Source organism: Harmonia axyridis, chromosome X (genome assembly GCF_914767665.1).
Source record: "Harmonia axyridis chromosome X, icHarAxyr1.1, whole genome shotgun sequence".
In the NCBI taxonomy this organism is placed as follows: Eukaryota; Metazoa; Arthropoda; class Insecta; order Coleoptera; family Coccinellidae; genus Harmonia; species Harmonia axyridis.
The window spans coordinates 17,276,823-17,303,041 of NC_059508.1; the positions used below are offsets into that span (position 1 = coordinate 17,276,823).

At 35.4% G+C, this 26,219-nt stretch overlaps 1 protein-coding gene across 1 annotated transcript; it reads right to left on the minus strand.

Annotated features, from left to right (window-relative positions):
* Positions 1–1,998: 1,998 nt before the first annotated feature.
* On the minus strand, positions 1,999–25,907 carry LOC123686280 (cubilin-like). The gene is made up of 64 exons (XM_045626313.1): positions 25,759–25,907; positions 25,053–25,182; positions 24,835–24,996; positions 23,868–24,032; positions 23,704–23,807; positions 23,380–23,524; positions 23,039–23,180; positions 22,884–22,984; positions 22,631–22,757; positions 22,113–22,298; positions 21,904–22,047; positions 21,511–21,683; positions 21,290–21,455; positions 20,719–20,803; positions 20,070–20,175; positions 19,707–19,869; positions 19,481–19,650; positions 19,150–19,300; positions 18,897–19,087; positions 18,138–18,306; positions 17,731–18,081; positions 17,453–17,633; positions 17,107–17,273; positions 16,858–17,048; positions 16,600–16,756; positions 16,334–16,548; positions 15,901–16,069; positions 15,666–15,844; positions 15,445–15,610; positions 15,151–15,332; positions 14,904–15,086; positions 14,606–14,726; positions 14,273–14,497; positions 14,072–14,155; positions 13,748–13,987; positions 13,461–13,648; positions 12,578–12,767; positions 12,183–12,518; positions 12,030–12,100; positions 11,881–11,979; positions 11,690–11,815; positions 11,424–11,632; positions 11,189–11,364; positions 10,900–11,124; positions 10,688–10,843; positions 10,285–10,632; positions 10,034–10,234; positions 9,877–9,977; positions 9,342–9,735; positions 9,107–9,291; positions 8,453–8,590; positions 7,953–8,121; positions 7,728–7,898; positions 6,172–6,298; positions 5,896–6,116; positions 5,461–5,672; positions 5,225–5,393; positions 4,524–4,762; positions 3,921–3,980; positions 3,714–3,867; positions 3,435–3,601; positions 2,848–3,154; positions 2,688–2,779; positions 1,999–2,241 (listed from the first exon to the last, which is right to left on the minus strand). The coding sequence occupies exons 1-64, from the start codon at positions 25,839–25,841 to the stop codon at positions 2,047–2,049; spliced, it is 11,100 nt and encodes a 3,699-aa protein (XP_045482269.1). The 5' UTR covers positions 25,842–25,907; the 3' UTR covers positions 1,999–2,046.
* Positions 25,908–26,219: the final 312 nt, after the last annotated feature.

Consider the following 26,219-nt stretch of genomic DNA (forward strand, 5'->3'; position numbering starts at 1 on the left):
CATGGCTTCAACTTTGAGAATGCCAAATCTATTCGTTGTAGCAACTTCGTTAGGTTTTATTAAATTTTTTTTCAGGTTGTTTGCACGTCCTCTTTGGATTTTGGAATACTTGGTCGTCTTCGGACCAATCTAATTTCAAGGATTCCATTAATATGTTAGGGTCCATTTTCTTGAATTTGGCTAAGACACGGGTGTTTAACACACCGTTGTCTTTCACAGAACTTTTTTCACAACACTTAGTTTTAAACTTAATGATTAACTTTTCACTCTTTGGCTTAACACAAATAAAACGTGGCCTTAAAAATCAACTGCCGGTCAGTCGATCTCTCTGATATACTCAATCGCTCTCTTCGTGATCAAACCCAATTCGGGTGTACTTCAAATTTTTGCTACTTGAAGCTAAAAGTTATAAAGTAGTGAGTGATATACAGGGTGTTTCCTAAACATGCGGCAAAAATTCAGAGGGTTGTTCCTTGGACTATTTTAAGCATGTTTTGTCCTTGGATGATTTTTGAAAAACCTCTTTGTTTCGAAGATACAGGGCGAACAACATTTTTCATATTTTTAAAATTAATAATAGTTTAAATAAAAATGCGTACCGCACTGTGTTTACTAAGTAGGTACAATTTATTTTTAAATTTGTTTAACAACATTCCAATTACTAAAAACGGCCAGTTTTTTGACTAAAAATTGATAAGTGCAGATGGTAAAGGAATACAGATTAAACACGGTTTTCATTTGAATTCGTTTTGTGATGTATTAGCAATTTTTAGTCGAAAAACTGGCCGTTTTTAGTAATTGGAATGTTGTTAAACAAATTTAAAAATAATGAATTGTACCTACTTAGTAAACACAGTGCGGTACGCATTTTTATTTAAACTATTATTAATTTTAAAAATATGAAAAATGTTGTTCGCCCTGTATCTTCGAACCAAAGAGGTTTTTCAAAAATCATCCAAGGACAAAACATGCTTAAAATAGTCCAAGGAACAACCCCCTGAATTTTTGCCGCATGTTTAGGAAACACCCTGTATAACAGCGTAAATCAGCGAATATTATAGTAACTGAATGAACTCGTGGAAATATTCAAGCCTAGATTCTCACATGTCCTGTCATTTTATATTTAAGATTAAAATTTTATCATTTTGACCATAAAATACTTCAAATTTTGAATTTTTTATGTCGCATCAAGAACAAGCGATCGCAGCGCCAAATTTTCAGTTCATTATGTCCAACTTTTGCGGAAAAAGGCTGAACTAACGCAAGAATTGCCTACTACTAAATTGTAGCCGATCGAATTTTGAACATTTTATGGAGAATTTGAAGGGTTTCGAGGAAACTTTTTTCTATACGTTTAAAGCATTTGTTTTCTACAAAATTCGCAATATCTCAGCTTTTAGGGGTGCTGGGAAAAAACCGATGACAGGATAGTATTAAGAATCGAAAATTCTACAAGATATTCAATTTTGTAGGTCCTCCGCGGTCGATTTTTTTTTCACAAAAAATTCAACAAAAGGCTGTTCACAGTTCTCCTAGGAATTCCTTGATTGCAAATCGGTACTAAGCATCGAGAGGTTCTTATGATATCAAATTTTGAAGCAGATCAAACCATAAAATCTCTCAGTAAAATTTTCAAGTTCTTTGAAAAAACAGTTCTGTATCAGGCCTTGATCATATTCTATGCGTATTTAGATCGTAGATTTTGGATTAGGCTTTGATTTCAGCAGAAAAGCGTTTCTACATATTTCAAGCACAATTTTTCTGCGAGATTGGGTATATCTCAGAAGAAACTGATTGCATGTCATGATTCAGCTTCGGAAATTCTTCAAGATGATATATTACTATTATATATTCTGAAAATTTGGAATTTTTCAATTAAAACTGATATTTCGAGGTAGTAAATTGTGAAGGGGCGTTGGTTATCACCAGAATACATTTCAACAACTGTGAAACAGACTGTTAATACAACTGGAAGCTCCCAGTCTCATAAAACAAAAATTGATGTTGTAAACTTTTAATTATCATAATTAAAAAGGTTCTGACATATCACCCATAACGTGGGAATGATCCATAGCTCCCAAATCTTCCTGTATAAAAAGGACGAATTGGTGTGGGCCGATCCCATAGCATTATTTTCGCAGATCTCCTGAATTTCATTAACCATCCTGTTCCTGTATTAAACACGGATGATTTATAAGTTATAGTCATTTTATTGGCGGAAGTCAATTGTGCAATACGGTCCTGAAAAAGAGTAATTTTATAGATTTTTCCAGCTGAATCTCCAGCTACCTGTTTATTGGGTTAAACTTATTTCACACTACAGTTTATTAGATTCTGTCGTATAACAATATTTGAAATCGCAGTAAAAAATCATCAGTTTCGAAAATAATGATAAATTAAATATGTACAAACGTATTATTATTACATTTTGATTTGTAGGAAATAAAAATATTCTTCATCATAGGAGTAGTATTTATCTATGACCGAAAGGACAGGATTGTATTAGCCCATTGTGAAATCAATAAATGCTTATAAATTTTCACCTGAGCCGAATCTGGAAAGAATCTATGCGTAGTTGAATATGATGCGGAACTTTAAGGCTCATCCTGTCTAATGGGATAAATTTTGAAGGAAAAAGGGAATGATAAACCATAGTGTAAAATTTACGAATAATAAAAAAATGTTACCCTTGAGCAGAAAGTTCTTTCGTTCGACTTTCCATTTTCGTATGTAATCACTTTCAAATAATTTGTTTCGCATGGTCCATTTATTTCGAAACCTGAAAAATGGAATGAGCGGTGTAAGAAAACGAAATTTAAAAAATCAAAAGATTCATTTCTTTCTTACTCCTGAAATTGGCACTTATTTGTGCTCCTATGGGTACGCTCAACTCCCAAGTGCAAATAGTGTCATTAGTGTACTTATTCGGGTACATAGGACTACTAATGGTGCCTGACTGGTCGAAAATTGTACCACCACATCCTTTTCCATCAGAAGAAGCCAAAAACGTAGCACCCAACGTAGAGTGAGAATAAGCTTGCTGACTTGATAAAATAATCAACATCTTATTGGTACTAGAGAACACTGGACTCGGCAATACTGTACCACAATAATTCAACAATTTTGGCGATTGTTTAGAATGCCCATCATATACCTAGAACAATTGAATTTATTGAATCAGAGTTAATCAAGTAAAATGAGAAAAAAGTGTCTTTGAAGAAGTATGGCCATCGATTTTATAAGATTTAATACCGTTGGACTAGTTTTTATTGTGTTTATTGATGAGGAAACCCAAAACAGAAACATCTGGCAAATATTGATAACTATATTTCAATTTGGTATGCAATATATTATTATTTTTTATTTTGGTCGATGTAATGATTTTTGTCATGATCGAAGAAATACTTGGTTATAAACTGATAATGAATACTCACTTGCAAAGCTGCAGATGAACAGTTATTTCGATAGCCCTGCCAAAATGTATCGAAATACAAAGATAATGTTGTGTTTTCAGAGGATGTAATATACATCATACAGTCTTTTTCATTATCTTGAGCTGCATATATAGATCCAGAATTTTGGGTGAAATTATTCGAACATTCTGAAAAATATTTTATATTCATTTCCTTTTCATGGTGACCAAAAGCAATCGCTACATTTTAACACAATCAAAATATATAAATTTCTTTTTTTATGAGCTTTGCCAGACTTACCAGACAGAGAATATTCTATCTTGAAACCCTTCCCCTTGTTAAGTTCAGATGTGCTGATAAATTTAATATACATATTCATTCTGCTGACGCGTATAGTGGATACTTTCAATTGTTTACCGCAGAATTGCATTATTTCACCATTGCCGAGTTCAAACTGTGGGATAGAATATTTCATTAAATAATAATATAACCATTCGACAAACTTACTGTAGAGCCACTCGATTTTTTAGAAATCTGTTTACGCATGGTTTCACGGTGAGACCTGATCTGAAAAAAAAAGAGGAACAGCTGTAGAAAATTTAGGAAAAAATCTAAAAATCAGAATGAGTGACAACGCTTCTGCTACACTAAAATTGACTGGTGAAAACCGAGAAATTATATTCCAGTAGTTCAGAAGTTGTGGATAAACTGAAAAATGTATACGATAAACATTCTGTACTAAGTGTACAACTTCTTTATGCTTGAATTCGATTCATCAGGCAGTATATTTATATCTTAAATTGAGTAAATTGAGATTCAATTGAAAACAACAGTTGGAAGTCTATCAGAAACAATTGTTAAGTCTAAGACCCTGCCTGAACAATTCAAGCATTTTCCATCAGCGCGTTTAGAAGACTTTAAATCGAGATTATTGCTGGGAGAAGAAAGAGTCTAGAGTCTAAAACAGAACTAGTCAATGAAATTCATCAGAAAATCAAGTAAGAAGTTCTATATATGCTCCAAAACCAATCAAGTGGACAGAAACTCAAGGTAAACAAAATTTGCAGGGTAAAATGTGGGAGAAAACTTATTGAAACATTAGTTACTCACCGATTCATCGATGTCATCAATTTCAAGTCTATCTCCAGAACATAAGTTTTTATCTTCATGTTCTGTAGAATTAGTAAGATCGAATTCTGTGAAACGGACGACTATCTTCTGTCTGTAATGATTTGGATTCTTGATAACCCATCGACATTGTATGTTCGGCTTATATGCTAAAGGATATCCAGGTGAAGTGAGTGTTTGAATGGATTTATTGGCCCAATAATTGCGAGGGCCGCATATATCTGCAAAAAAAATTCACTAAGTATGAGACAATAATCGATTTTCTAATTTTCTATCTTTGCTATCTTGCGTCAGCCTCACAAAATAGCACTAAAAAATATTACTTCGATTAATTACATCCTCAATATAGTAATATAAACAATCAAGTGTCTTAGTACTTGATTGCTTATACTTCCAAATGACGTTATCACTGACGTCACGTTGCGTAATATTGTATCTGAGCAACCTACTAACATTTTAATTCTCTGATCCCATTTTCTTGAGGAATATTCATGCAAATTGAAAAAATCCATTTTTTAAGTATTTGAGAGGATTTGAAAGATCTACCAAAAAGCATGTTCGAATTATTAGAGAAGTTCACAACGTTTCAGAATAATCATATGGCGCAACGCTCAAATGACACTTATTCAGGTCGAATGTTATTAATTTTTTTTTGTTTTCTTGAGTTATCTAATAAATTTCACCTGCAACTGGCTTAATAGTTATTTTGAACGCATTTTCCAGGTATTCTGTTTCTGTGTAAAATCTTAAAAAGCCAAATTTCCAAGAGGTTGTATACACTTGACTATAACTTGTGGAATTACTGCAAAATTGGTCTATTTCTTCTGAAAACGGTCCAGTTCCATCTCTTATCTGAAACATAGAAAGAATTGAGTCTGATAGAGACATCGATAACCACAGTTTTTCCATTTCATCTTACCTCAATGTAACTACAAGTGCAATTTTTCTTTCCGTGTCCTCTAGACTGGCTACAGCCTTCTGGTAGCTTCAAGGACTCAATTCTGAACTCTACTTTATAACCTTCTTGTGCTTCGAATTTCCATTGACAATCTGCATTCGTGAAATTCTTAGGTGGCTGAATCACTTTCGTTTGATTCAGTGCAAAAGTACCACCACAACCATCTGCTGGGCCTACATCAGAAACGTTTCGAACAACTCAAAAAATCTTACATATACAGCGAGGATGTATTGAAATTTGTTCTACAGGGATTTGATAGAGGAATTCTGTGTCACAATCTACGACCAAGAAAAATCTGAAGATGCCTACCGCAGTGATAGAGATACGTCAGGTAGTTAGCAACTTCTGTGGTAGATAAAATTATTCAATACATCCTCGTGTAATCACTGTTCTCACCTGGTGTGAATAGAATCTCGGCTGTAAATGAAGTCTTTGTTCTTTCTGTCCTCTCTAATGAAATCAAAGCCATATTGCCCGATGAGGTTATAACTGGTATCTGCATGTTTTGGGCGTCGCATATTTTGTTCAAGCGATTTTCGAAATTTGGACCATCGTATATGTCTAATCCATTGCCCAAACATGACGAATATGAAGAAACTTCGGAGTAGTTTGTAAATCTGTTAAGTGATCCAGTTTCAATGTAATACAAATTTCAAAGCTTAATTTACTCACTTCATCATTATCACTTTATTTTTGGGTGCAGTTATATTCCAAAGACATATATCTCTGATGACATATGGGGTTATTGGAAACATAGGAGAGTTGATTATTGTAGGCTCCTTTATGTTTTCTCCACAATCTGTAAATATAATAGACAGCAGATATACATTAGGCTTAAAGAAAAACTGTAAGAACTTGAGATGATCAAAGCCATACCCTTAAGGGATCCGTAGAAAGGCTTTGCTAACGGTCGAATGGAAAACAGCCTGAATGCCCATAAAACTCGGCATTTCAGGGTGAATAATTCAATAGAGTTCAGTCCAGTCTACAACTACAACATATGTTCAACACTTGCACCGACAACGAGAAGATTAAAGATTTTCACATCTGTTCCCGAGACCGACGAAAAAGTACCTGGAACGACCCAAGTGACCAGCGACCCTAAGAATCGATTAGACAAATTATCATCTTCTTCACACATTTTTAGTGGGTTGGAAATGAATTGAATAAGTTTTTTATCCCGTTCTTTTAATTCCCCAAATTAGTAAATTGTCCTTAGCCGTGAACTACTTTAGTCGCAGTATAAGGACCACAACCCACATCCTGAAGACTGATTTGGCAAGGTGTTACATTAAATTAGATAAGAGGAGGGGCTAATATCCGACCTCACAAGCACCTTGAACTAAAGATCTATTGTGCATCCCCGCGCAGTTAACCAGTTTGGCGATAGTGTCTCAATGAAATTTATCACCTTTCTGGGGACTACATCCATCACTTGTTCTGGCTTCAAAAACCAAGAGCCAAGGTGTAGCCTTTTTCCGGTGGACAGCTTCATTTTCGCACAGCAAGCGATTGGCTGTCTCAGTGGCTTTTTGACAGAAGCCCATTGCTCACGATTTGTAAATGTCGCGTTGAGGTTATCTGTGACCACATCCAGGAGCTTCTTGCATTGCTTTAGAAGTCGCCAGTTTTCAGTTCACGTTCCTTTGCTACCCTGAGAGCTCATCTGTTCGCCTCGCTTTCCAGAAACATATCTAGAGAAGGCAGGTCCAAGATAACTTGCATGGCAGCAGTTGGACAAAAGCGTTATGCTCCTGTGATGGACAGACACGCTGTTTGAGTTTTTCCAGAGCTTACTGTCTCGTTACTAGTCTTGCTTTTGACCACCAGATGTTAGCTGCATAGCTTATGATTGTCCGAACAATGGATTTGTAGATACAGTTCGTCAGTTCAGGTTTTTTCGACCATCCTCTGGCATGTGAAGAAGAGGTCTCTGGTTACAGCCTCGAGGTGTTGACTCCAAAAGAGTCTTTGGTCGAATATGACACCCAGATATTTAGTGGAGAAACTTGGAGAAAATTTCTTCCTCCCGGTAAATAGCACTAGTTATTATCTTTTTGAGGTTTATATTGAGACCTTCTCGGAGACACCACTCGTGGGTTAGGGTTAGGGCAGCCTGCATCCGATCACAGATCATGACATCATGCTTGTCCCGAACCACTACCACAAGGTCATCAAGATACCCACAGACCTGATAGGGTGTTAGTCTATACATTTTTTCAACATACCGTTCGTTCTGAAAGAAAACTTGAATCCGCTATCCGAAATCCAAACATCACTTTTAAATGTGATAAAAACGGCGAAACGAGCATTGATTGCTGGAGGTTTCGTGTGTCCACAATATGTCTGTTTTGGGCTCGATGTAAAGGTAACATTATCATTCCTGCACGTTGGATAGTCTGAAACAGAACTGAATGTTACTTTCCACCCGTTTAATATTCAGTGAAACTCACCCCCTTCCAAGGCAAAATCTTCGAATTCGACAAGTAGTTTGTTCTTTCCATAAATAAAGTAAGTGCAAGCTAAATCGTTCTCATACTTATTCGGGTAACCTGGACTGGTGATATATTTTTTTTCGGTTGTTGCCCTGAAGCTTCCACCACATTTCATGCGCCACTTGAACTACAAATGCGAATGAAGGTTAGAATATGATGATGATTCAATTTTTGCTACCTATCTGTACAGGGTGTCTCAAATTCGACGCTAACTGAAAGCATCCCGAGAACTATAAGACTTAGACTTAGAGACTGACCCTGATCTTGTAATGATACAAGAAAAAGATCGTAGGGATTCAATTGAAGTTTTAAAGAAATAGAGGAGAGTTGGTGTTTCTCAAATAGGATACCCTATAATTTTCAATGCAGTTTTTCAGCCACAGATTTGTCTCGGCAGTTCTGATCGACATATCACCTGTACATAAGTAGGTAACTCAACTTGAGAGGAAAGTATTTACCTGAAAACCAGCTCCGCTAATTTTATCGTTACTCCTGAAGACAACAAGCAGTTTATTTCCACTTGAGGTAACTTGCTTGAATTGTCGCCCACAATACTTCTTGACGCTCGACCATGTTTCATTCTTCCAGTCGAATATCTTCAGGAAAAGAAAATTCTAAGTGAATACTTCATAATTAGATTTTTTAGAGAGCATCTCTTCAGAATTGTAACCAGTTTGATCGTTTTATAGGTACTCTGTTTAAAAATCCAGAAGGAGATTGTCATATGTATACATTGATTAATTTTGTAGACGATATGTGAAAAGGTTATCGAGGGTCAAATTATAAAGCACGGAAAAAGAATATTGGACATGCCCTCAAGAGAAGTGTTTTTTTTTCGTGCTTTATAATTTGACCCTCGATAACCTTTTCACATATCTTCACCAGGACTAGGTTTTCACGCAGGTAGCTATAGCTTCCCACGTGGTGATGTTGGTTGTTGCCCGAAGACCCATTGGGTCTACGGTTAATACTTCTCCTGAGGGCATGTCCAATATTCTTTTTCCGTGCTTTGTGGACGATCTCCTTGGGATTTGTTTAACAAGTAAAAGAACATAAGAAGAAAGATAGTTGCATCTCCATTTGACCCTAATATTTAATCTAAAACCTCAAACCTCAACATAATCGTTCTTGCAAGCGTCAGATTCCTCAAGTTGGAAGCGTCCAACGGAGTGTAGTGACATATGGCTACCCTCTGGTGCAACTATAGTCCAGCGGCATTCAGCATTGATGGGGTAGTTATTGGGGTAGTTTGGTGTTTCAATGAACTGGTACCTATCAGTAACAACCCCTCCACAAGCTTAAAAAGTATAAGATTGAAGATATAATTCAAGCATAACAACAATTTACCTTCAGTGAATGTTCCATACGAAGCATTGAAACCAACACCAGAAGAACTTCCATCATGATGGTACTCTATCAGTAAGTTATTTCCCTGAGATACTATCAAACCTGGATTATTGGTGTTGCACAATCTGCCTATCTTCGGGGATATTGAATATTTTCCATTATAAACGTCGATATAGCTTTTCTCGCAATCTTCACCCAAATTCACAGATAGGAAGTTCAGTTTTATACGATATGCATCTGGTAGTTCTATAACCCAAGCGCATTCCAACGGTTTCTTGTATGTGTTGGGAAAACCAGGAGAGTTGATAACACCAGTATCGTTTTGAATGAATCCACCGCAAGGATAACGGACATAATCCAAGGAGAAATTTCCTTCGCTTCCCTTCATTTGAATCTGAAACCAATCATTCAGCATCAGCCTGTGCACGAGCTGGAAACCACTTTCTTCGACACAGATGTTGGAGGTTTACTAGGAAGGGTCATCTCAAAATATAATTGAGTACGCCTCGCTAAAAATGAAGATATATTAACTTACCTCTAGGAATATCTCAGGATATACAGCTCTCACGATGGCAGGTTGTATAAGAGGTCTTTTACAAGAGAAAAGTGTTTCTCCAAATGTGTATTCACCATAAGCTGAAACAGAAGGGTTCACTATTGATTGAATTGAAGAAGTAGCAATTTCTACTCACCCTCTGTTTTAACATTTACAGAAGATCTATAGAAAAGTGTCATTTTAGGACTCGCTTTATAGAGCAATGTAGAGTTTATGGTTAGAGCCAACGTTTGGTTTATAGGCATCTTCTGATCGTATTTGTAGATACATACATATCTTGCATCGCCAGGTAGCTTAGTAATGCTTCCACGTTGACCAGAAAAGTCTTGGGTACACACTGCAAAACAAAGCATTTTATCGAGCTTCAGGCATGATAGCAACTAATACCTGTTTCTTCGTCAGATGTATAACGAGCAGAAAATCCTCGATGGTTCGTGGATTGATCGCTCAAGAATATGATTTCCAGTATGTTGCCGCTAGACTTGTATATCCTCTTTGTTGAATTGTAATAAAATTCATCCATGAAATATTCTCCATAATCGAGAAATACTAAAGACTGACCATCTTTAGATGTAGCAGAATATTTTTCTAGATCGAAATCAGTGATGTTCAGTGTTATTCTTCTACCTTTAGGCACAGTGATTGTCCAAACGCAAAATCCTTTGAAGTAATTCAAGTTAGGGTAGCCTGGTGATTTTATCTCTCCAAACTCAGTGTTACTAACGTAGTTACAATCTGGGAAGTTTGTTTTCAGTAATATGAAATTAAATGAATAACTGGAGTCACTAACCTTTTCCACTGGTTTTATATTTTATAGAAATACTTATCGCATGTTGATATTTTGAGTTTCTCATTATATCAGTGTACTCAATAACAGCACGATTGCCCATGGTTGTAAATTTTTTCGTCTTAGATGAGTCACACATATTGCCCAGCAGCTTTGTTTCTGTTAAAGGAAATAGTAATGATTTATTTCAAAAGCAACGTTGGGTTGAGACTCACTGGGAAAATTAGGTATTTCAATGATTTCATAAACACGGAAGTTCCCATTGGTCATACAGGCGAAGTAATTCATTGTAAATCCTTCGAAAGCAATATCTATAGTCAGTGACTCATAACTAGGAGCAATGATGTTCCAAGTACAGTTTGGACTTGTCTTTGGTGTTCTTGGTGACCAACTCCAATTTATTTCACCTGTTGCACTTTTGAATGTACCACCACAAGAGGCTTGAAAAAAAGTCCAATCAAATTTTATAAATTATAAGCAATCGTTGTTAGAAGTGTAACAAACCTATAGCTACATTGGCAAGAAAACCATCACCAGGTTCTTTAGCATTAGTGAAATATTTCACAAACAAAATGTTATCAGTGGTTTGCTGTGTATTTGGTGATGAGTCACAGAACGTATCAATCAAGGGTGATAAATGTGTGCCACCATCCCTAAGTTCTACAGCTTCTATGCTACATCTGTAAAAAATCAATAATTTCACGTTTTTTAGGGATTTAATACGTTGGGCAGTACTCACCCTGGGTGTTGATGGAAATCGAATTTTCCAATGAAATCAACTTGCAAATATGTGTCAGGTGGTGATTGTATCACCCAGACACATTCTATGAAAGGTTCTGACTGTTTAGGATGATTTGGAGACATTATTTGTACACTTTTCATCTTTTCATTCAAAGTCAAAGAGCCTCCACAATCGTATAAAACTTCCCTGTAGACGGCTTTGAACTCCTTGAAAAGTTGCAGTAGGTAGATAACAAAGATCTTTATTGCTCAAAAAATACTTACAGTTTTATTTGGATTCCCGCTGAACTCTATATATAAATTATTACTGGTGGTTTTGAGTATTGGGGGTTGGTCGCAGTATTTTCCATCTCCTAAATTAGGAGATGAGGAGTCAATGCCATTTTTCAACTGAAAATCGAGATTGTTGAGGTACAAACGGCGAGTATTATTAGGTTCAGGCTTTGCATACTTACCGTGATGAAATTGTCACATCTGCTACTCGAATTTGTGCTGAACTTCAAAAATTCCAAACTTATTCTCCGTCCAGATTTCACATTGATTTGCCATTTACACTGAAAATTTTTTTAATTAGGGACGATTTCCTGGAAATGTCAGAACTCACCGTCCAGTCTCTTGGAGAAGTTGGATCGAAAGATATGACACCTGAAGCTTCCTTTAGAACTCCGCCACAAGCTGAAATCGATTCAAATGTTAAGATAAAAGAATGAAAAATGTTGATATTCATTATATAAAGATGATAACACTGGAAACAAACCTTCAGTTATTTCTGCTGAAAATCCTGATCCGTTGTAGTAAGAATTTGTGATGAATGCTACTTTCAGAGTATTGGACGCATTGTAAGAACCAACATGAACACGGTGACAAATCTTCTTGTTCAGATTCTCAGAAGTCAACTTGATATAATCCTGGAAGCAAAAACTGGAGTATCCAAGGATGACCGTCTCAGCTTTGAAACGCAAACTGTTTGCACTGTCCGTTCGGAAAGTCCACTCACATCGAAGATTAGGGGCATAGCCATTTGGATAACCAGGCGACGTTAAATTGAATTTGTGTATGTTTCTTATGTCGATTATTTCTTCTAAACCGCACGCTGAAACAAAATTATGTTTAGAGATTGAGAAGCATGAACAAACTCTGGATGGGGCTCACTCTTATTGATTTTTGGTCGCTTTGGAAAATAGACTATTGTCCATTTTAGGAGAAACTTGTTGTCTAGTCGAGATGAATCCATTAAGGCTTCTATGAAAAGACTATTCGAGGACGATTCCAAAGGATCTGGCTTATTGTGGCCACAAAAGTTCCCTAATTCAGGTGCTTCACTATTCCCTCCATCGAAGACCTGAAAGTGATAGTGACTAGAGTTGAAGTTTAGATTTCCAAAACTGAGACAATCTTATTCTTTCGTTCTAGTACCCAGCTCAAACACTCTTCAGGAGAATTTTCTAGTTCTTTCTCCGATCTGTAAAGTCAATAAATTCAATCTGCCTAAGCTGTAGGATCGTCTTCGTAGGGTTCTCCAACCTCTGGTGAACAGTTATCCTGTAACTTATGTTTCTAAATCCATAAATGGATTCAGGTGAAGTATGATGTACTTTTTGCCAATTCATCGTATTTAATACCACAATGCCATGGTACCCTTAACGAAGCCACTTTGTTGCCCCTAGGCAGATGTTAAAATCAGTCTCAAGTCAGCAAAGGGCTTCAGTTTTTTGATTCTGAGTTTTTAAGGTGACCTAGATACCCGCTCCTTTTGGGTACCTTTTAAAATGCTCTTGAGAACATATTCAGTCAGCTAGGGCTTGCAAAACAATATTCTTATGGTCTAGAATGACCCTTGAAGAAGGTGTTTTGAAATCAAATATTGTAATTCAATCCAAAGATTTCAATTTAGTTGATTCAGTATTCTCAGGTTTATAATCCAGGTGGTAGTGTCCAACTTAGGTAAGTAATGGAAGAAGCTTTTGTATGAAAATAAAATAACAATGGACCAAAGGTATATGTATATACATTTTGATTGTAGTAACATAATTACCCTGAGTGATGGGGATAAGCAGTAATCATCTGCAAAATTTTCGGTCTGAAAATCTTCGAATTCCAGCATTACTCTAGAATTGAAAGGTGAACGAATTTTCCATGTGAAAGGAACTAAGCTGGAAAAACTATTTGGATATTGTGGTGAAGCAATTCTTCCTCTATAACCATGTAAGGTGACACTAGTACCTGAAAATTATTTCGTTTTTGATTCAATGAGATGAATTAACATCAGAAATAATTCTATTATCAATTTTAAATATTAATTTTTCATGAATGTTCACTCACTTGTTGCGTATTCTGCCAGAAAACCAACGTTACTCGACTTATAGGTGTTATTATTCCTTTCTGTTCTGAAGTAAAACCACAAACTGCCTTGGTGTGTTAATTCACCTGGTTTTTTATCTCCACAATATATTCCCCGCAACTTCCCAGTGGCATTAACTTCCCTTATTTCTAAATAATCCAGGCCACATTTCTCAGAGACTGGTATATTGAAATTTTTGAAAGAAACACTGATTTCATTGCCTACAATATAAGGGAGACAATAAGTGTAAATCGGAATCAATAACTTCTGTAATATCAATAAAATTGTCGAAGAAGTTCAATTACCTTCTGCCACTTGTATAATCCATTCACAAGAACTACCAATGGGAGAGAACATACCGTTTAAAGCAGTTAAAGTACCTCCACAATCTGGAAAACAAAAAGCAATCCATTTCAATTCATTTTTCTCTTATTTAAACCAAAATTTATGGATGGTCTCTGTTTAGTCCATTTCAAAATGAGGTAAATAATCATTACAATACTCACTAGCTCCAAATATATTATATATAGCGAAGAAGTCAACATCTTGAGTTACTTCAACATGAAGAGCTGAACCACCACTGACTATAGTAGGGGGTACCTTATTTGTTAAATATTCTCCAATTAAGGGTGAATTTGATGTTTCTCCTCCGTATACAGTTAACCCAGTGTGAGAATCTTCGTCTTCTGTTTGCATATGTAGATGGGTGACGGTGAGAGCAACTCTTTGATCTGACGAAGTAAATTTTCTGATTACGTTATTGTATTCACTCATTAGATAGAGAAGTGAATTAAATCTTTCAGTATCAGCAACAGAAAAAATTAAAGTTCATGATTCACCTGTTCTTGGAGCTATTATTGTCCAAGCGCAATTGGTGTCCAAGTTGGAATGAGACATTGAAAATGGATTTAGTTTTAAAGTTCCACTAATATCACTTGCTATAATTCGTGCTCCACATGCCTTAAAAACATAAATCGATTGTAGAACACACTAGTACATATTTAAAAAAAAATTTGGCTGATATAATTTTCCATCATTAATGGTATACCTGCCTCTTCACAATGAAATCAACATCCATTGATTTCTCTTGAAATATACTCGGTTTTTATCAATGAAATCTCTTATTGAAAAACCCACCTTGCTATAAATTGCTTTGAAACCTTGGCTGGTTAACGCAGATGAATCGGCATTCTTTTGTGTCTTAGATTCGAACACAACCATCATTTGATTGGTGGTGGACGTCAAAGTGCGGTTGTTTATATATGTATCATCACAAATTTTGGCTAGTAGTGCTGATTTGGTAGTTGGCCCATCATATATCTATAAATTAATTATAAAGGAAAAGACGCCTTATAAGCAGGACAAGTCAATGAGATCTACTCACTCTAATATTGTTTATGGTACAGTTTGTTGATTCTACCAGGTCTAAAGTTTCAAATTTCAGGTTGATCACGTGATTTTCTTCAACCGATATCTGCCATTCGCAGAGGTCTCCAAGATTGAAGTTCTTAGGGTAGTTTGGAGATGATATACTACCAGAGGAAGCAGATAATTGGCCACCACATTCTGAAAATTCGAAAAGTACCAGGAGCTTTTGCGCAATCCGTATATAAGTAATTTTTTCACCAAATTCAGCAACACAGTAGCTTCATACGTAAAATTAATTTATACAACTTACTAGAGTCGATGAACTTGAAGTCGGCGGAAAATCCTTTGCCAGCATAAGTAGAATCACTAAAGAAGCTAACGTGCATGAAATTCCCATTGGTTGTGAACTTAACTTTATTATCCATATGGCATAAGGAACCCAGAAGAGGGTAGCTTGAGTCAGGTCCATTGAACACCTGAAATACAAGAATAAAGAATAACAGAGTTTTCTTGAAGGGAAGGACAAATTACTTTAATGACGTCATATGGACAGTAATTCTGTTTTTCAACATCAACGAAAGTGAACTTGATAACAACGCTGTGGCCAATTGGTGCTTCTATCAACCATTCACATTCTATGTCATCTGGATATTTTTTTGGATAGTTGGGAGAGTTGATAGTGCCGGGTTTATTCAGACGTCCTCCACAACCTAGAATATTGAGATGTTCCTTTAAAAGTTGATATTAAAAAGCGACCTACTCTAACCATTCAACAACCATTCTAAACGAAAACCATTCCCAATCAAATTTGTCTCGGACTTGAAATAAATCACAACATGGTCCGATGGTACTGTCAGGGTCTCTGGAATAACTGACCCATTCAACGATTTGAAGTCGACAACTTGATCTGTTCCATCAGTATTCACGTACATAACCTACAAATAAAAAAGTGAGAGAAGCAATACACAATGTTTTCTCCGTTTAACCTGGTGCCCAAGTTGTTAAGTTCTTTTTGATACTTGTTCTCTTAGGGCGATATTTATCCACGAGAGGGGGCTTGATAAGTTTCAAACGTTGTAATGAAATCTTGCTTTGGTGGATATTGATTGATAAATTCAATTTGTGGAAAAATGAGTGAAAAATAAAACGAAACTGAGGAAGGGGAGAATTATACAGAACTGCCTATTAGCAGATGTTACCTTCAAGTAATTGAGATGAGTTCCTTGACGTAACGAATAGAATGGAAATTGGTGGAAACGTTTCTCCTCCAAATCGAAATGAGAGAAGGTTATGTTGACTGTATTTTTTTTAGTGACTTTGATGTGCCAGGTACATTCTTGCACTTGTGGATAATGTTCGGGGAAATTTGGACTTTCTATGACACCGCCATATCCGGTAAAATTATTGGAACAAACTGAAAAGAATTAGATTAAATTAAAGTCCGGTTTTTAATATCATAACTTACTGGTTCTGTAATGAAGGTTGAAGCCTCTTCCTGAGGCACTCATATCAGATTTGAAATATAAATCTAGTCGTCTACCGCTCGATAGCAACGTATGAGGCAATGTTGTGCCACAAAATCTTCCCAATGATTTCCTATCTTTCGACGATCCATCGAAAATCTGAAATTAAAATAATTTTCTAAAATGATACAACAGGTCATGGTCAGTCAAATTTTGCTGTCGAGCATTCACTTCAAACGGTATTTCATTGAGTTCATTACCTCTAAATAATCCAGACTGCAATGTTTGAAGAACTTCATAGATTCAAGTTCCATGTCCAAGAAGCTAATTTGAGCCCTCGAACCTTGACTGACAATTATACTCCATTGACAATTTGCAAGTGCGTTGTATGGTTCTGGATAATTTGGAGATGCTACAGCTCCAACAGCGGATGTTAGAGTACCACCGCATCCTATTAAAAAATTAATAGAGTTACAATCGTAGAAGATTTCCAGACAATCTAAAATTACCTGTAGTGGCTGTTTCCCAAGTGAACATGAATTTGGACGAATCCAACGAAATGAACGATGTAGAAAGGAGATGCAAATAAAGTTGATTTGTATGAGAGCGAATGGTTTTAGGTATGTTTGAACCACAAAATCTGCCAATAAGGGGGGAAAATGGGGATCCTCCATTCCTTGAACAAAATATAATATTAAAATTAGCTAACAGAATTGCCTATAGCATCTGCAGCAAGGCGCATCTACCAGCTGAGTTCACGGTTTCAGTTAAACCTAGTAACTGGAGGTGTTAAGAATGATGAGCTTAGTAGCATTCAAACGGAAGAACTAAGAATAAGTGACCATTGAAGCTTACCTTATTTCAAGATATTCCATGGAACAAGGTTTTCTCACCCTGAACAATTGTGTTGTAAGTTCAATTTGTTTTTGGCTAGCCACAGTTATTGTCCAGGTGCAATCAGATGATGCTGGATAAGGGCGTGGATATTGCGGTGATCTTATTGTTCCAGATCTACTAAATAAGTTACCTCCACAAACTGGGAAAAAAATTCAATCGAATAATTTGTAAAACTGCTTGAATTCTGGAAATCTACAGCTGATTTCCAAGAATTAGTTTTGATATAATAAATTTACCTTTACTTTCATTGAGATAGACATAATGGGCAGAAAATGTCTGTTCCTTGTTCACATTTCCACTATTCACAACAATGGATGCTAAATTCGAAGGTATCAGAATCTGGGATGGAATATGTCTTCCACAGAAAGAACTCATGAATTTGGCATCTTTGGAGTTCGAGATGTTCTCGTATATATTTAAATTACTCAATATGCACTCATTGCTCTCGAAGAAGTCGAATATGGACACGTATATTTGTATGAAGAATCCAGCAGGAGCTTGCAAAACCCACCTGCAGTTTTTCTTGTGTCTTCTTTCTATGTTAAATGTGATGGAGCCTGTCTGATTCCTCAAGATGTAAGTACAACCTGAAAAAACGACATTTTTTTCGACAATAGCAAGACAATTGATTCGAATAAAGTACCTGAAGCTGCTGTTGTATAGTTCAGTATGAAATTCGATACACAATCAGTAGAAGAAGCATTTACTCCAATCCATAATGAGTTACTACTGGAAAAATATGTTATATCATCATAATCATGATCGGATAAACTTTCCAATATTGGAGCATTTGCGTTATCTCCATCTCGTACCTAGAAAAAAGAAATTAATTCAATTCTTTCAGAAGAATGGCAAGGATGCAAAAAGACATCCAAAATATAAAAATTTGAATCTTCTTCGTCCGTGTTTTTTCAGATTTCTGTGAGACCACTTTGCCTCTACCCTCTGTCGGAGATGTCAGTTCTGTTTACTCAATACCAGCTGCTGAAATTGAGGATAAATTTTTGTGAACTCATACTGGTTTGAAAAAAAAAACTAGTGCAAAAAAAGATGACACCATCACTTGTCGTAACTTGCCTAGATGAATCTTAGATCCTTTTTGGTACTTGAGGTACTCCTTGGTATCTTGGTATTGTTGGTATCTAAGATGCTTTTTTTAAGGTAGAAGATGTAGTTCCTTTTGGAAAGTATTTTCTTTATTGGTAAATGTAGTCTCTTGAAAGGAACTGAGATTTTGGCTTATCCTCAATTGATATTATTAATAGTTATTGAGTAATTTTATCCCTTTTGGAGTTGTTGATTCCGTCAGAATTTGAATTATTCTCCTAGCCCAAAATTTCCAGGAGTTATCTACCGATCGAGCACTATTGACACTCCCTGTATATATAGATGAAATACTCACCTCTAAGAACGAAGTCTCACAATCATCATAATATAAAAAGTCCTGAAGATCAGAATCGACTGTCAAAGTTATCAAGGCTTCTGGATCCTGTTGTTTGATCAAATAGGCACAAGTCAATCCAACGGGCATAAGTCTTGGGTACTTGAATGAATGGATAAGTCCACTTTTTGCTTCGAAAATCTCTTCACAAACTGAAAGCAAGGTTCAATTATGAGTTTATCTTGTTTATTAATCATTTTGATTGCCATTATACCTGCTTCATATTTCAAAGAGAAATACGATGAAGCTCTATTTTTTTTATACTTGATAGAAATAACACCGCTGTTAGAGATAATTGGGGATGGTTCAGTAGTTCCACAATATCTGCCTATTAAAGGACCACTGGTGTTATATCCTTCATATAACTGAAACAAAAATATTCGAATATCTGTTTGAAGGGTTGTTTATATAAAATCTTTTCAAGCGGTTTCTGCTACATTGGCGGTGTCAATGAAACTTTTCCTTCTTAATTCATTTTGTTTCACTTAATTGGCAAAATCAAATAGTAATTATATTAATTGGCCTGTTATATTCAAAAGCCTCACCTCAACATATCCTCCAGTACATCCTACACTCAGGTCAAGAGATAAGGTGTTGAAAATTAATCTCGTTTTCAATTCGAGGTCATGTCGTATTTGATAGAAGCAAATAAGATCTTTGGTGACATTAGGTGAAACAATAGTTCCACTAGGATCCTTGAGCGTCATTCCACATGCTAGAAAGAATCGAGTTTCAGTTTTTCTGGTGGAATTAATATCTGGCCTTAATTACCTGGCTGAAGAGAATAGTTAATCTGAAAACCACGGTGAGTATTTTTTTTATCGGAGTGGAAATGTATGCGCATTTCAGGTCCTTCAGATATCATCTGCTCTGGTGTTGGTCCTCCACATTTTTTGTCCAGTATCGATTTCCCTTCAACGAATGATGAGGAAACCTAAAAAAACATTCTGCCAATGGGTGTGATAACAGGCTTTCTAGCTCCTAAAAATTTCGTACTCCATAGTACATTTTTATCGGTCTTGTAACCTTCCGAGCTCTATTCCACGCATGCGTTAGCTTGATTTTAACGAGGAAAAAGTTGTGCCATGTCGTCAGTTGAAAAGAAAATAAAACAACCAGACAACCAGTACTCACTTTCAAAAAGTCTCCAGAGCAGTCTGTATCATTTCCGATCTCAAAACTGAAGAAGGTCAACTTAATCGATCTTCCTGGCGGTGCCTGCAGTAACCAGATGCAATCCCTGAAATAAATTAAAATGTCCATAGTAGTGTCCATTGTATCATTGTAATCAAGTCATATATTTAGTTAGAAATTAATGATCCTTTGGACATAAAAAAAGAAGAGTTTTTTAACTGCAACACCCTTTATATGACTTGATTATATAACATTAAAATATAAACATAAAAATTACTGAATGAAACGATTTGAAATTTCTCAAGAAAGCAAGATAAAGCGAGATATTTGAAACAGTCTGGTCCTGCTAGCTGGAGAACGAATCAAGTTATCTATGATCTGATTTCTGACATCTTATTATTTCGAAAAAAGAGATCGGTGGTCTCTGAAGATTTTTTTCTCTAAATCTTATAGTTCTCGAGATGCTTTGAGAATCGAATTGGGTACACCCTGTACACGCTCCGTGATTACCTTAAGAATTTTCTTACGCTTTTCACAATTAGGCTCCACCTCTTCGAAATGAAAATTGAAAAAGTTGCCATGATTTAAAAGAGATTTTCAGTGCCAAATTTGCAAAACAAAGATTGGTTGTAAACGTGCAAGTAATCACCTGTTGATGGGATAATTATTTGGCCAATTGGGAGATTTTATACTACCAGTGTTGTCCTTGGTTAGATTGAGTATTTGATGGCATGCTGAAAAAAATTAAAATTGATAGGTGGCTATAGAAGCAGCTCAATTGAAATTTTCGTGAGTAATTGCACAAGTGCATCAAAATTACCGATAATTTTGCATGACAGCGTGTTGTCATGAAAACTGCATGAGTTCATTTTCATTTCTCCAAAAATGAAAATGATCGAATGCAGTTTTTCAAAGAAAACACGCTGGAATGCAAAATTATCCGGTCATTTTGATGCACGAGTGTAATTCGGGGGAATATTTCCCGAATAAACTGTTACATTACTTGTCAAACTGATTTAGAATGGAATTGCCATAGATTCAAACTGTGTAAGATGCATAGAAACTATGCATCTATGAACAGAACAATTATCGCAGTGCTGTTTCGCTTCCTACAATGCAATTATCGCTGTAATTTTCGATAATTGTTTTCCACTCCATATACATAGAATTTTTGACAGGAGGGATATATTCGTTGAAAGCAGAGTTCAAGTTCTACATACGTGGTTGAACAGATTTCCATTCGATACTGAAATGAGAGAGTCTAGTGTTAGCCTTGTAATGGATGGTGATTTCATTCGTAGTACTCAATATTCTACCGTTGTTAGGCAATTTTTTTCCGCAAAACTTTCCAAGAGTCTTCCTTTCCTCTCCAGTGTCCTCAGTTATCTGAAAAGAAGAATTTGAAGACCGACTACCTCATTTTCCATAAAGAAAGTATTACCTGAAACCATTCAGTGGTACAATCATCATCATCTGTCCCAACATCAAATTGCGAAAAAGAAATGTTGAAGACTTTGTTCTCTTCAGTGCGAATACTCCAGTAACAAATTAGGCGAGAAAAGCCTCTTGGATATTCCAATCTTCCGCTTTCTTTAAATCCTAGATCACCACACTCTGAAGACAGATGAAATGACGTGAAAAGAAATAAGAAAAGCACCAAAATGGAGTCAGAAGCTAACCATAGAATATAGAATTGATTCTGACCTCGAATTCCTAATCAGTGAGTTGAATCCAACCATTAAGGTATATTCACGGTTCAGAATTCGATGATATCGGTACAATTATAGCTCACCAAGCTCCCAAAAAAAAATTTCTCCTAGTGAGTAGTACTTACCTCGAGCAGGATTTTCGCAATTTTTTCCTGTGTAAATTTCAGGACATATGCATGAATATGACGTGGAATTGTTATTCACACATATTCCATCGTTTTTACATGGATTACTGAAACACAGGCCGACTGTTTCATTGCAATATTTTCCTGAAAAAATTTTGGGTAACACGAAATTTGAATTTTCGAAAAATATCGCATATGTGTTTATTTACCAAAGTAGTTGCCCTGGCATATACACCTAAACCCTTCTATTTCATTCGACGCAAGCATGCATGTGCCAAATTTGCAAGGATTTGCAGAGCATGGGGACATTGAAGGAGGTAAGCATCCTCTAGGTCCATATCCATTTCCAGTATATCCTGGGGGACATCTACACTCTGCATACGACTGAGAAATGCCTAAGGGAACGAAGAGAAAATATCAGCTACAACTTTAGTTCAAAACAAATTAATCTCATAAATGAATTCTACCCAATATAGATATCATTACATGAAATTGTGGTCTCTTCTAATTCCTATATCTGTCATCTCTTTTTGTAACCGAAGTTAGAAAGTCAGTTGTCATGCCTACATGCAATATGAAAATCTAATATTATCAGGAGCATTTGCTTAAACTTTTGTATATTTTTTTGATATATCCTCCTTTTTGTCGTTTGATGAACATGATAAGTTTGTGGTATAGCACTCACCACATTGGTTTTTCAATTTTGATATGAAAACTTGCAACTCACTTGGATACCCAACACATGTAGCTAGAGGATTACAGTTTCCGTTATTAGTCTTGCAGATCCCTTGATAGGTACAGGTAGATCCATCGCCACTATAACCTGGTGGGCAAGCACCACATTTTCTTGAACCCTGTAGAAAAGAGAGCCTTATATTCTTATAACCACGAGAAACTTGAGAGCTTAAATTTCTTGTTATGGCTTCAAGAAGGACTATAAAAGGAGCAATTGATCTAATATATCATTGTTGGAAACTTACAGGTGTGTTTATACATTCAACCATTGGGTTCATGCTGCAACCACCATTGAAGAGTTCACACTCATTGATATCTGCACAATACTGACCATTTCCGGTATAACCTGTTCAAAATCAAGAAATGATAAAAATCATTCAAGCAGATTCTAAGTACCTACCAGCAGGACAAGGTCCACATCTGAAAGATCCTGGGGTATTTTCACAGGAAACAAGAGGATCTTTCGAGCATGCTGGATTTTCATCCTTACATTCATCGATATCTTCAGTGCAGACTCCACTTTCTCTTTCATTTTTCCATCCCTATAGAAAACAATGTCGAAACTATAAATGATAAGTTCTCAAGACGAATAATTGAAATTTTCAGGATTGTATAGAATGTTGTTCACAACTCACCTACTCTTGAGGCACTAATCAAATTTTCCCATGTTGAGGGGTTGCGAATTATAGCAAATATTAAGAAATAAAAGTGTGTTATATATATGATAAAAGATTAATTCACCTGATCACAAAGACATCTCCTACCAATTTCGTTATATTGGGGTATACAAATTCCATGTCCACATATTTCAGATGCAGAGGCTGAGAAGCAGTCAGTAGTTTTTGTTGTGCAATGCAGACCATGCCATCCGTTTGTACATATACATCTAGAAACATGTTTAAATAATAATTTTTTCTTTATTTCACATATTAAAACTAATTATATACTAACTGACAAAGAAACTGCAACACCCAGAAGGAGCTGTATGTTTTACCAAAAAAAAAAAAAATTAAATAGCTACTTCTGGGTGTTGCAGTTTCTTTGTCAGTTAGTATATTTTCTTACTCGTAAGTTCCTGGCTTGTTGCGACATATACCACCATTTTGGCATCCCAAATCCGTAGAATTGAATGAAACACATTCATCGACATCTTTTTCGCAAGTGATGCCCTAAAAACACCGAAAACCGTTAAGACTTCCTAGAATTTTTTACACCAAATCTATACTGACCTCCCAACCATCTGAACATGTACAGTGGAAACCGTTAAAAAGATCTTGGCATATACCACCATGTTTACAAGGACTTTTAGCACACTCATTTTTTGAAAGTAAAGATTTCAGTTTCCCTACGGAAGTTCTCAAATCTGAAATTTCTTCCTTGAGATTATCAGCCAACTGTAGAGAAGAATTTATTATATGAAAAACCTTGACATTTGATTGTATATCAATACATCTCCCATAATTCTAATTTATTTGGAGAAATACTGAATAATGCTCAAATATACATTATGAACCATGTTAAGTTCCAAGTAATTATACACTGCTTCACAACAAAAGTTAGGAAATTTCAAACATTTTAACTCTGTTTCAAAAGTTTCCATTTCTTTCACCAATTTTTTAATGAGAAATTGAAATGTTAACTTATATAAATCATTTTTTGCCCATTTCTTGATGAGTTTCACAGCTTTAGGTGAAAATTTATTTTTATTTTTCGTAGTCCAAAATGAGTTCACTCAAAATATTGAAAAAATAAAGTTCAGTAAAGAGTATGGCCCTATTGGCTTCATATGCACTGGGTTTTTGTCTAGACATTTTCAGATTTTCAATCAGAGGTAATAGTAGGAACGTAAAATAATTAGTGATCCAAAATTCTTAGGAATGCAAACTACAAGAACTTGCCTGAAACTGAAAAAAAAATCAAACCAGAGAAAAACACCATTATAAGAAAGTACCCATTTTATTTCTCAAAAATGAACATTTGTTGAACAATAATTAGCGATTTATGGAAAGGTCACACAATTTCTGAAATTCCTCAACTTTGTGGAGCAGTATATTCAACATATTAAAATACAGAATAGAGAATTGAAAAGACAACTGGTGTTGCAAAATGGCGTATGCGAATGGGATACAAAATTTGACTTTCTTACCTCAATTTTTTTCTAATAAATCAATCGATGACTATATAAATAATACTCACATTCGGATTAGAGGTTGAAACATTATATTTTTTCAATTTAGCTTCCATCAACCAAATTTTCGGGATATAATTGTAAATCCCGGCTCGCAATATTAACAAACGGAACGAATTTGTTGAAAGGACTGTTTTATAGTCCTCCATGACTTGGTCCACCCTATTGATCTGAAATATCCGTTCATTTCACTGATAAGTATCAACAAGAATAGTTATAATATTACCGTTGAAACAGCATTTTCGAAATTGGCTTTTCTGATGAAAACTCCACATTGTGCATCGGTTTCGAATGAAATATTTCTGTCTTGCGCAGAACGAATGATGAAATTCCCATTGGGCGAAATTATTTCTGAACTGAAAAACATTAATTCTAGCATGAAAACACTTTGTGTAGTTTCTGTTTCACATTTTATTAGTGTCAAACAACAACAAATTCCATAAAATTATAAGTCTGATACAATTGTTGTTGAAAGTTTGCGGTGAAAAGGCAGCAACATTTAATTTTTAATAATAAAATCCCTGTTTTTTATTTTGGGTGAACTTTATTTTAGAAACAGTTAACAAATTCAGCAAATCTTGTAAAGTAGTTTATTTGTTACCGTAGTGGTAATAGGTAGTAATAGTAGTAGTAGAATAAATAATCTTGAATAACAGAATGTTATTTATAAAAGTCAATATTGTTTGAATATTTCAAATGAGTTAACCCTTTCATTTATTATTCAAATGTGAAGGATATACCCACTCATTAGATACATCTTGTCCTCATCCATTTTCGAAACAATAATTTATAATTGTAATTTAATCTCTGAAAATTCTTTGTCATTTGTGGTTTATATTTTCGAAATTATGAAAGTCATACAGAAATTATTCACATTTTTACCGTTATTATTTTCTTTGAATCAAATTTCTATCAGTATTTCCAGTACTTACTAGTCCTTAGCACAATCTATTTCACTCGTGAAAAACTGAACAAACAGAAATAATATCAAAAAACGGAACTTGTAAAACTTCATTTCGAATTAATTCGTCATCTCAACTAAACATACATCGACATTCGAACCACTGAATGAATTTATGATTTCAATTTGTAGGGGGCGTCAGTAGATGTTCAATTTTTGTAACCTGATACCTCCCCTTTTTATCATGAATATTTTACTTAGAGTGCTACGCTTGGAAAGATCATATGCATGTTTAGGTTTCTTAGAAATGAAAACTGAAACAATATTTTGAATAACTTTCCAACATGGTAACTGAATTAGAGTGAATACTCCGTAAAGTGATGAAAGAATTAACAGATAAATTTGACTTCATCTTTTTTGCCTATTTAGTAAAAAATAGTAGGAAAATTACTGATTCGAGTTCGTTTATTATAGATTTTAACACGAAGATTC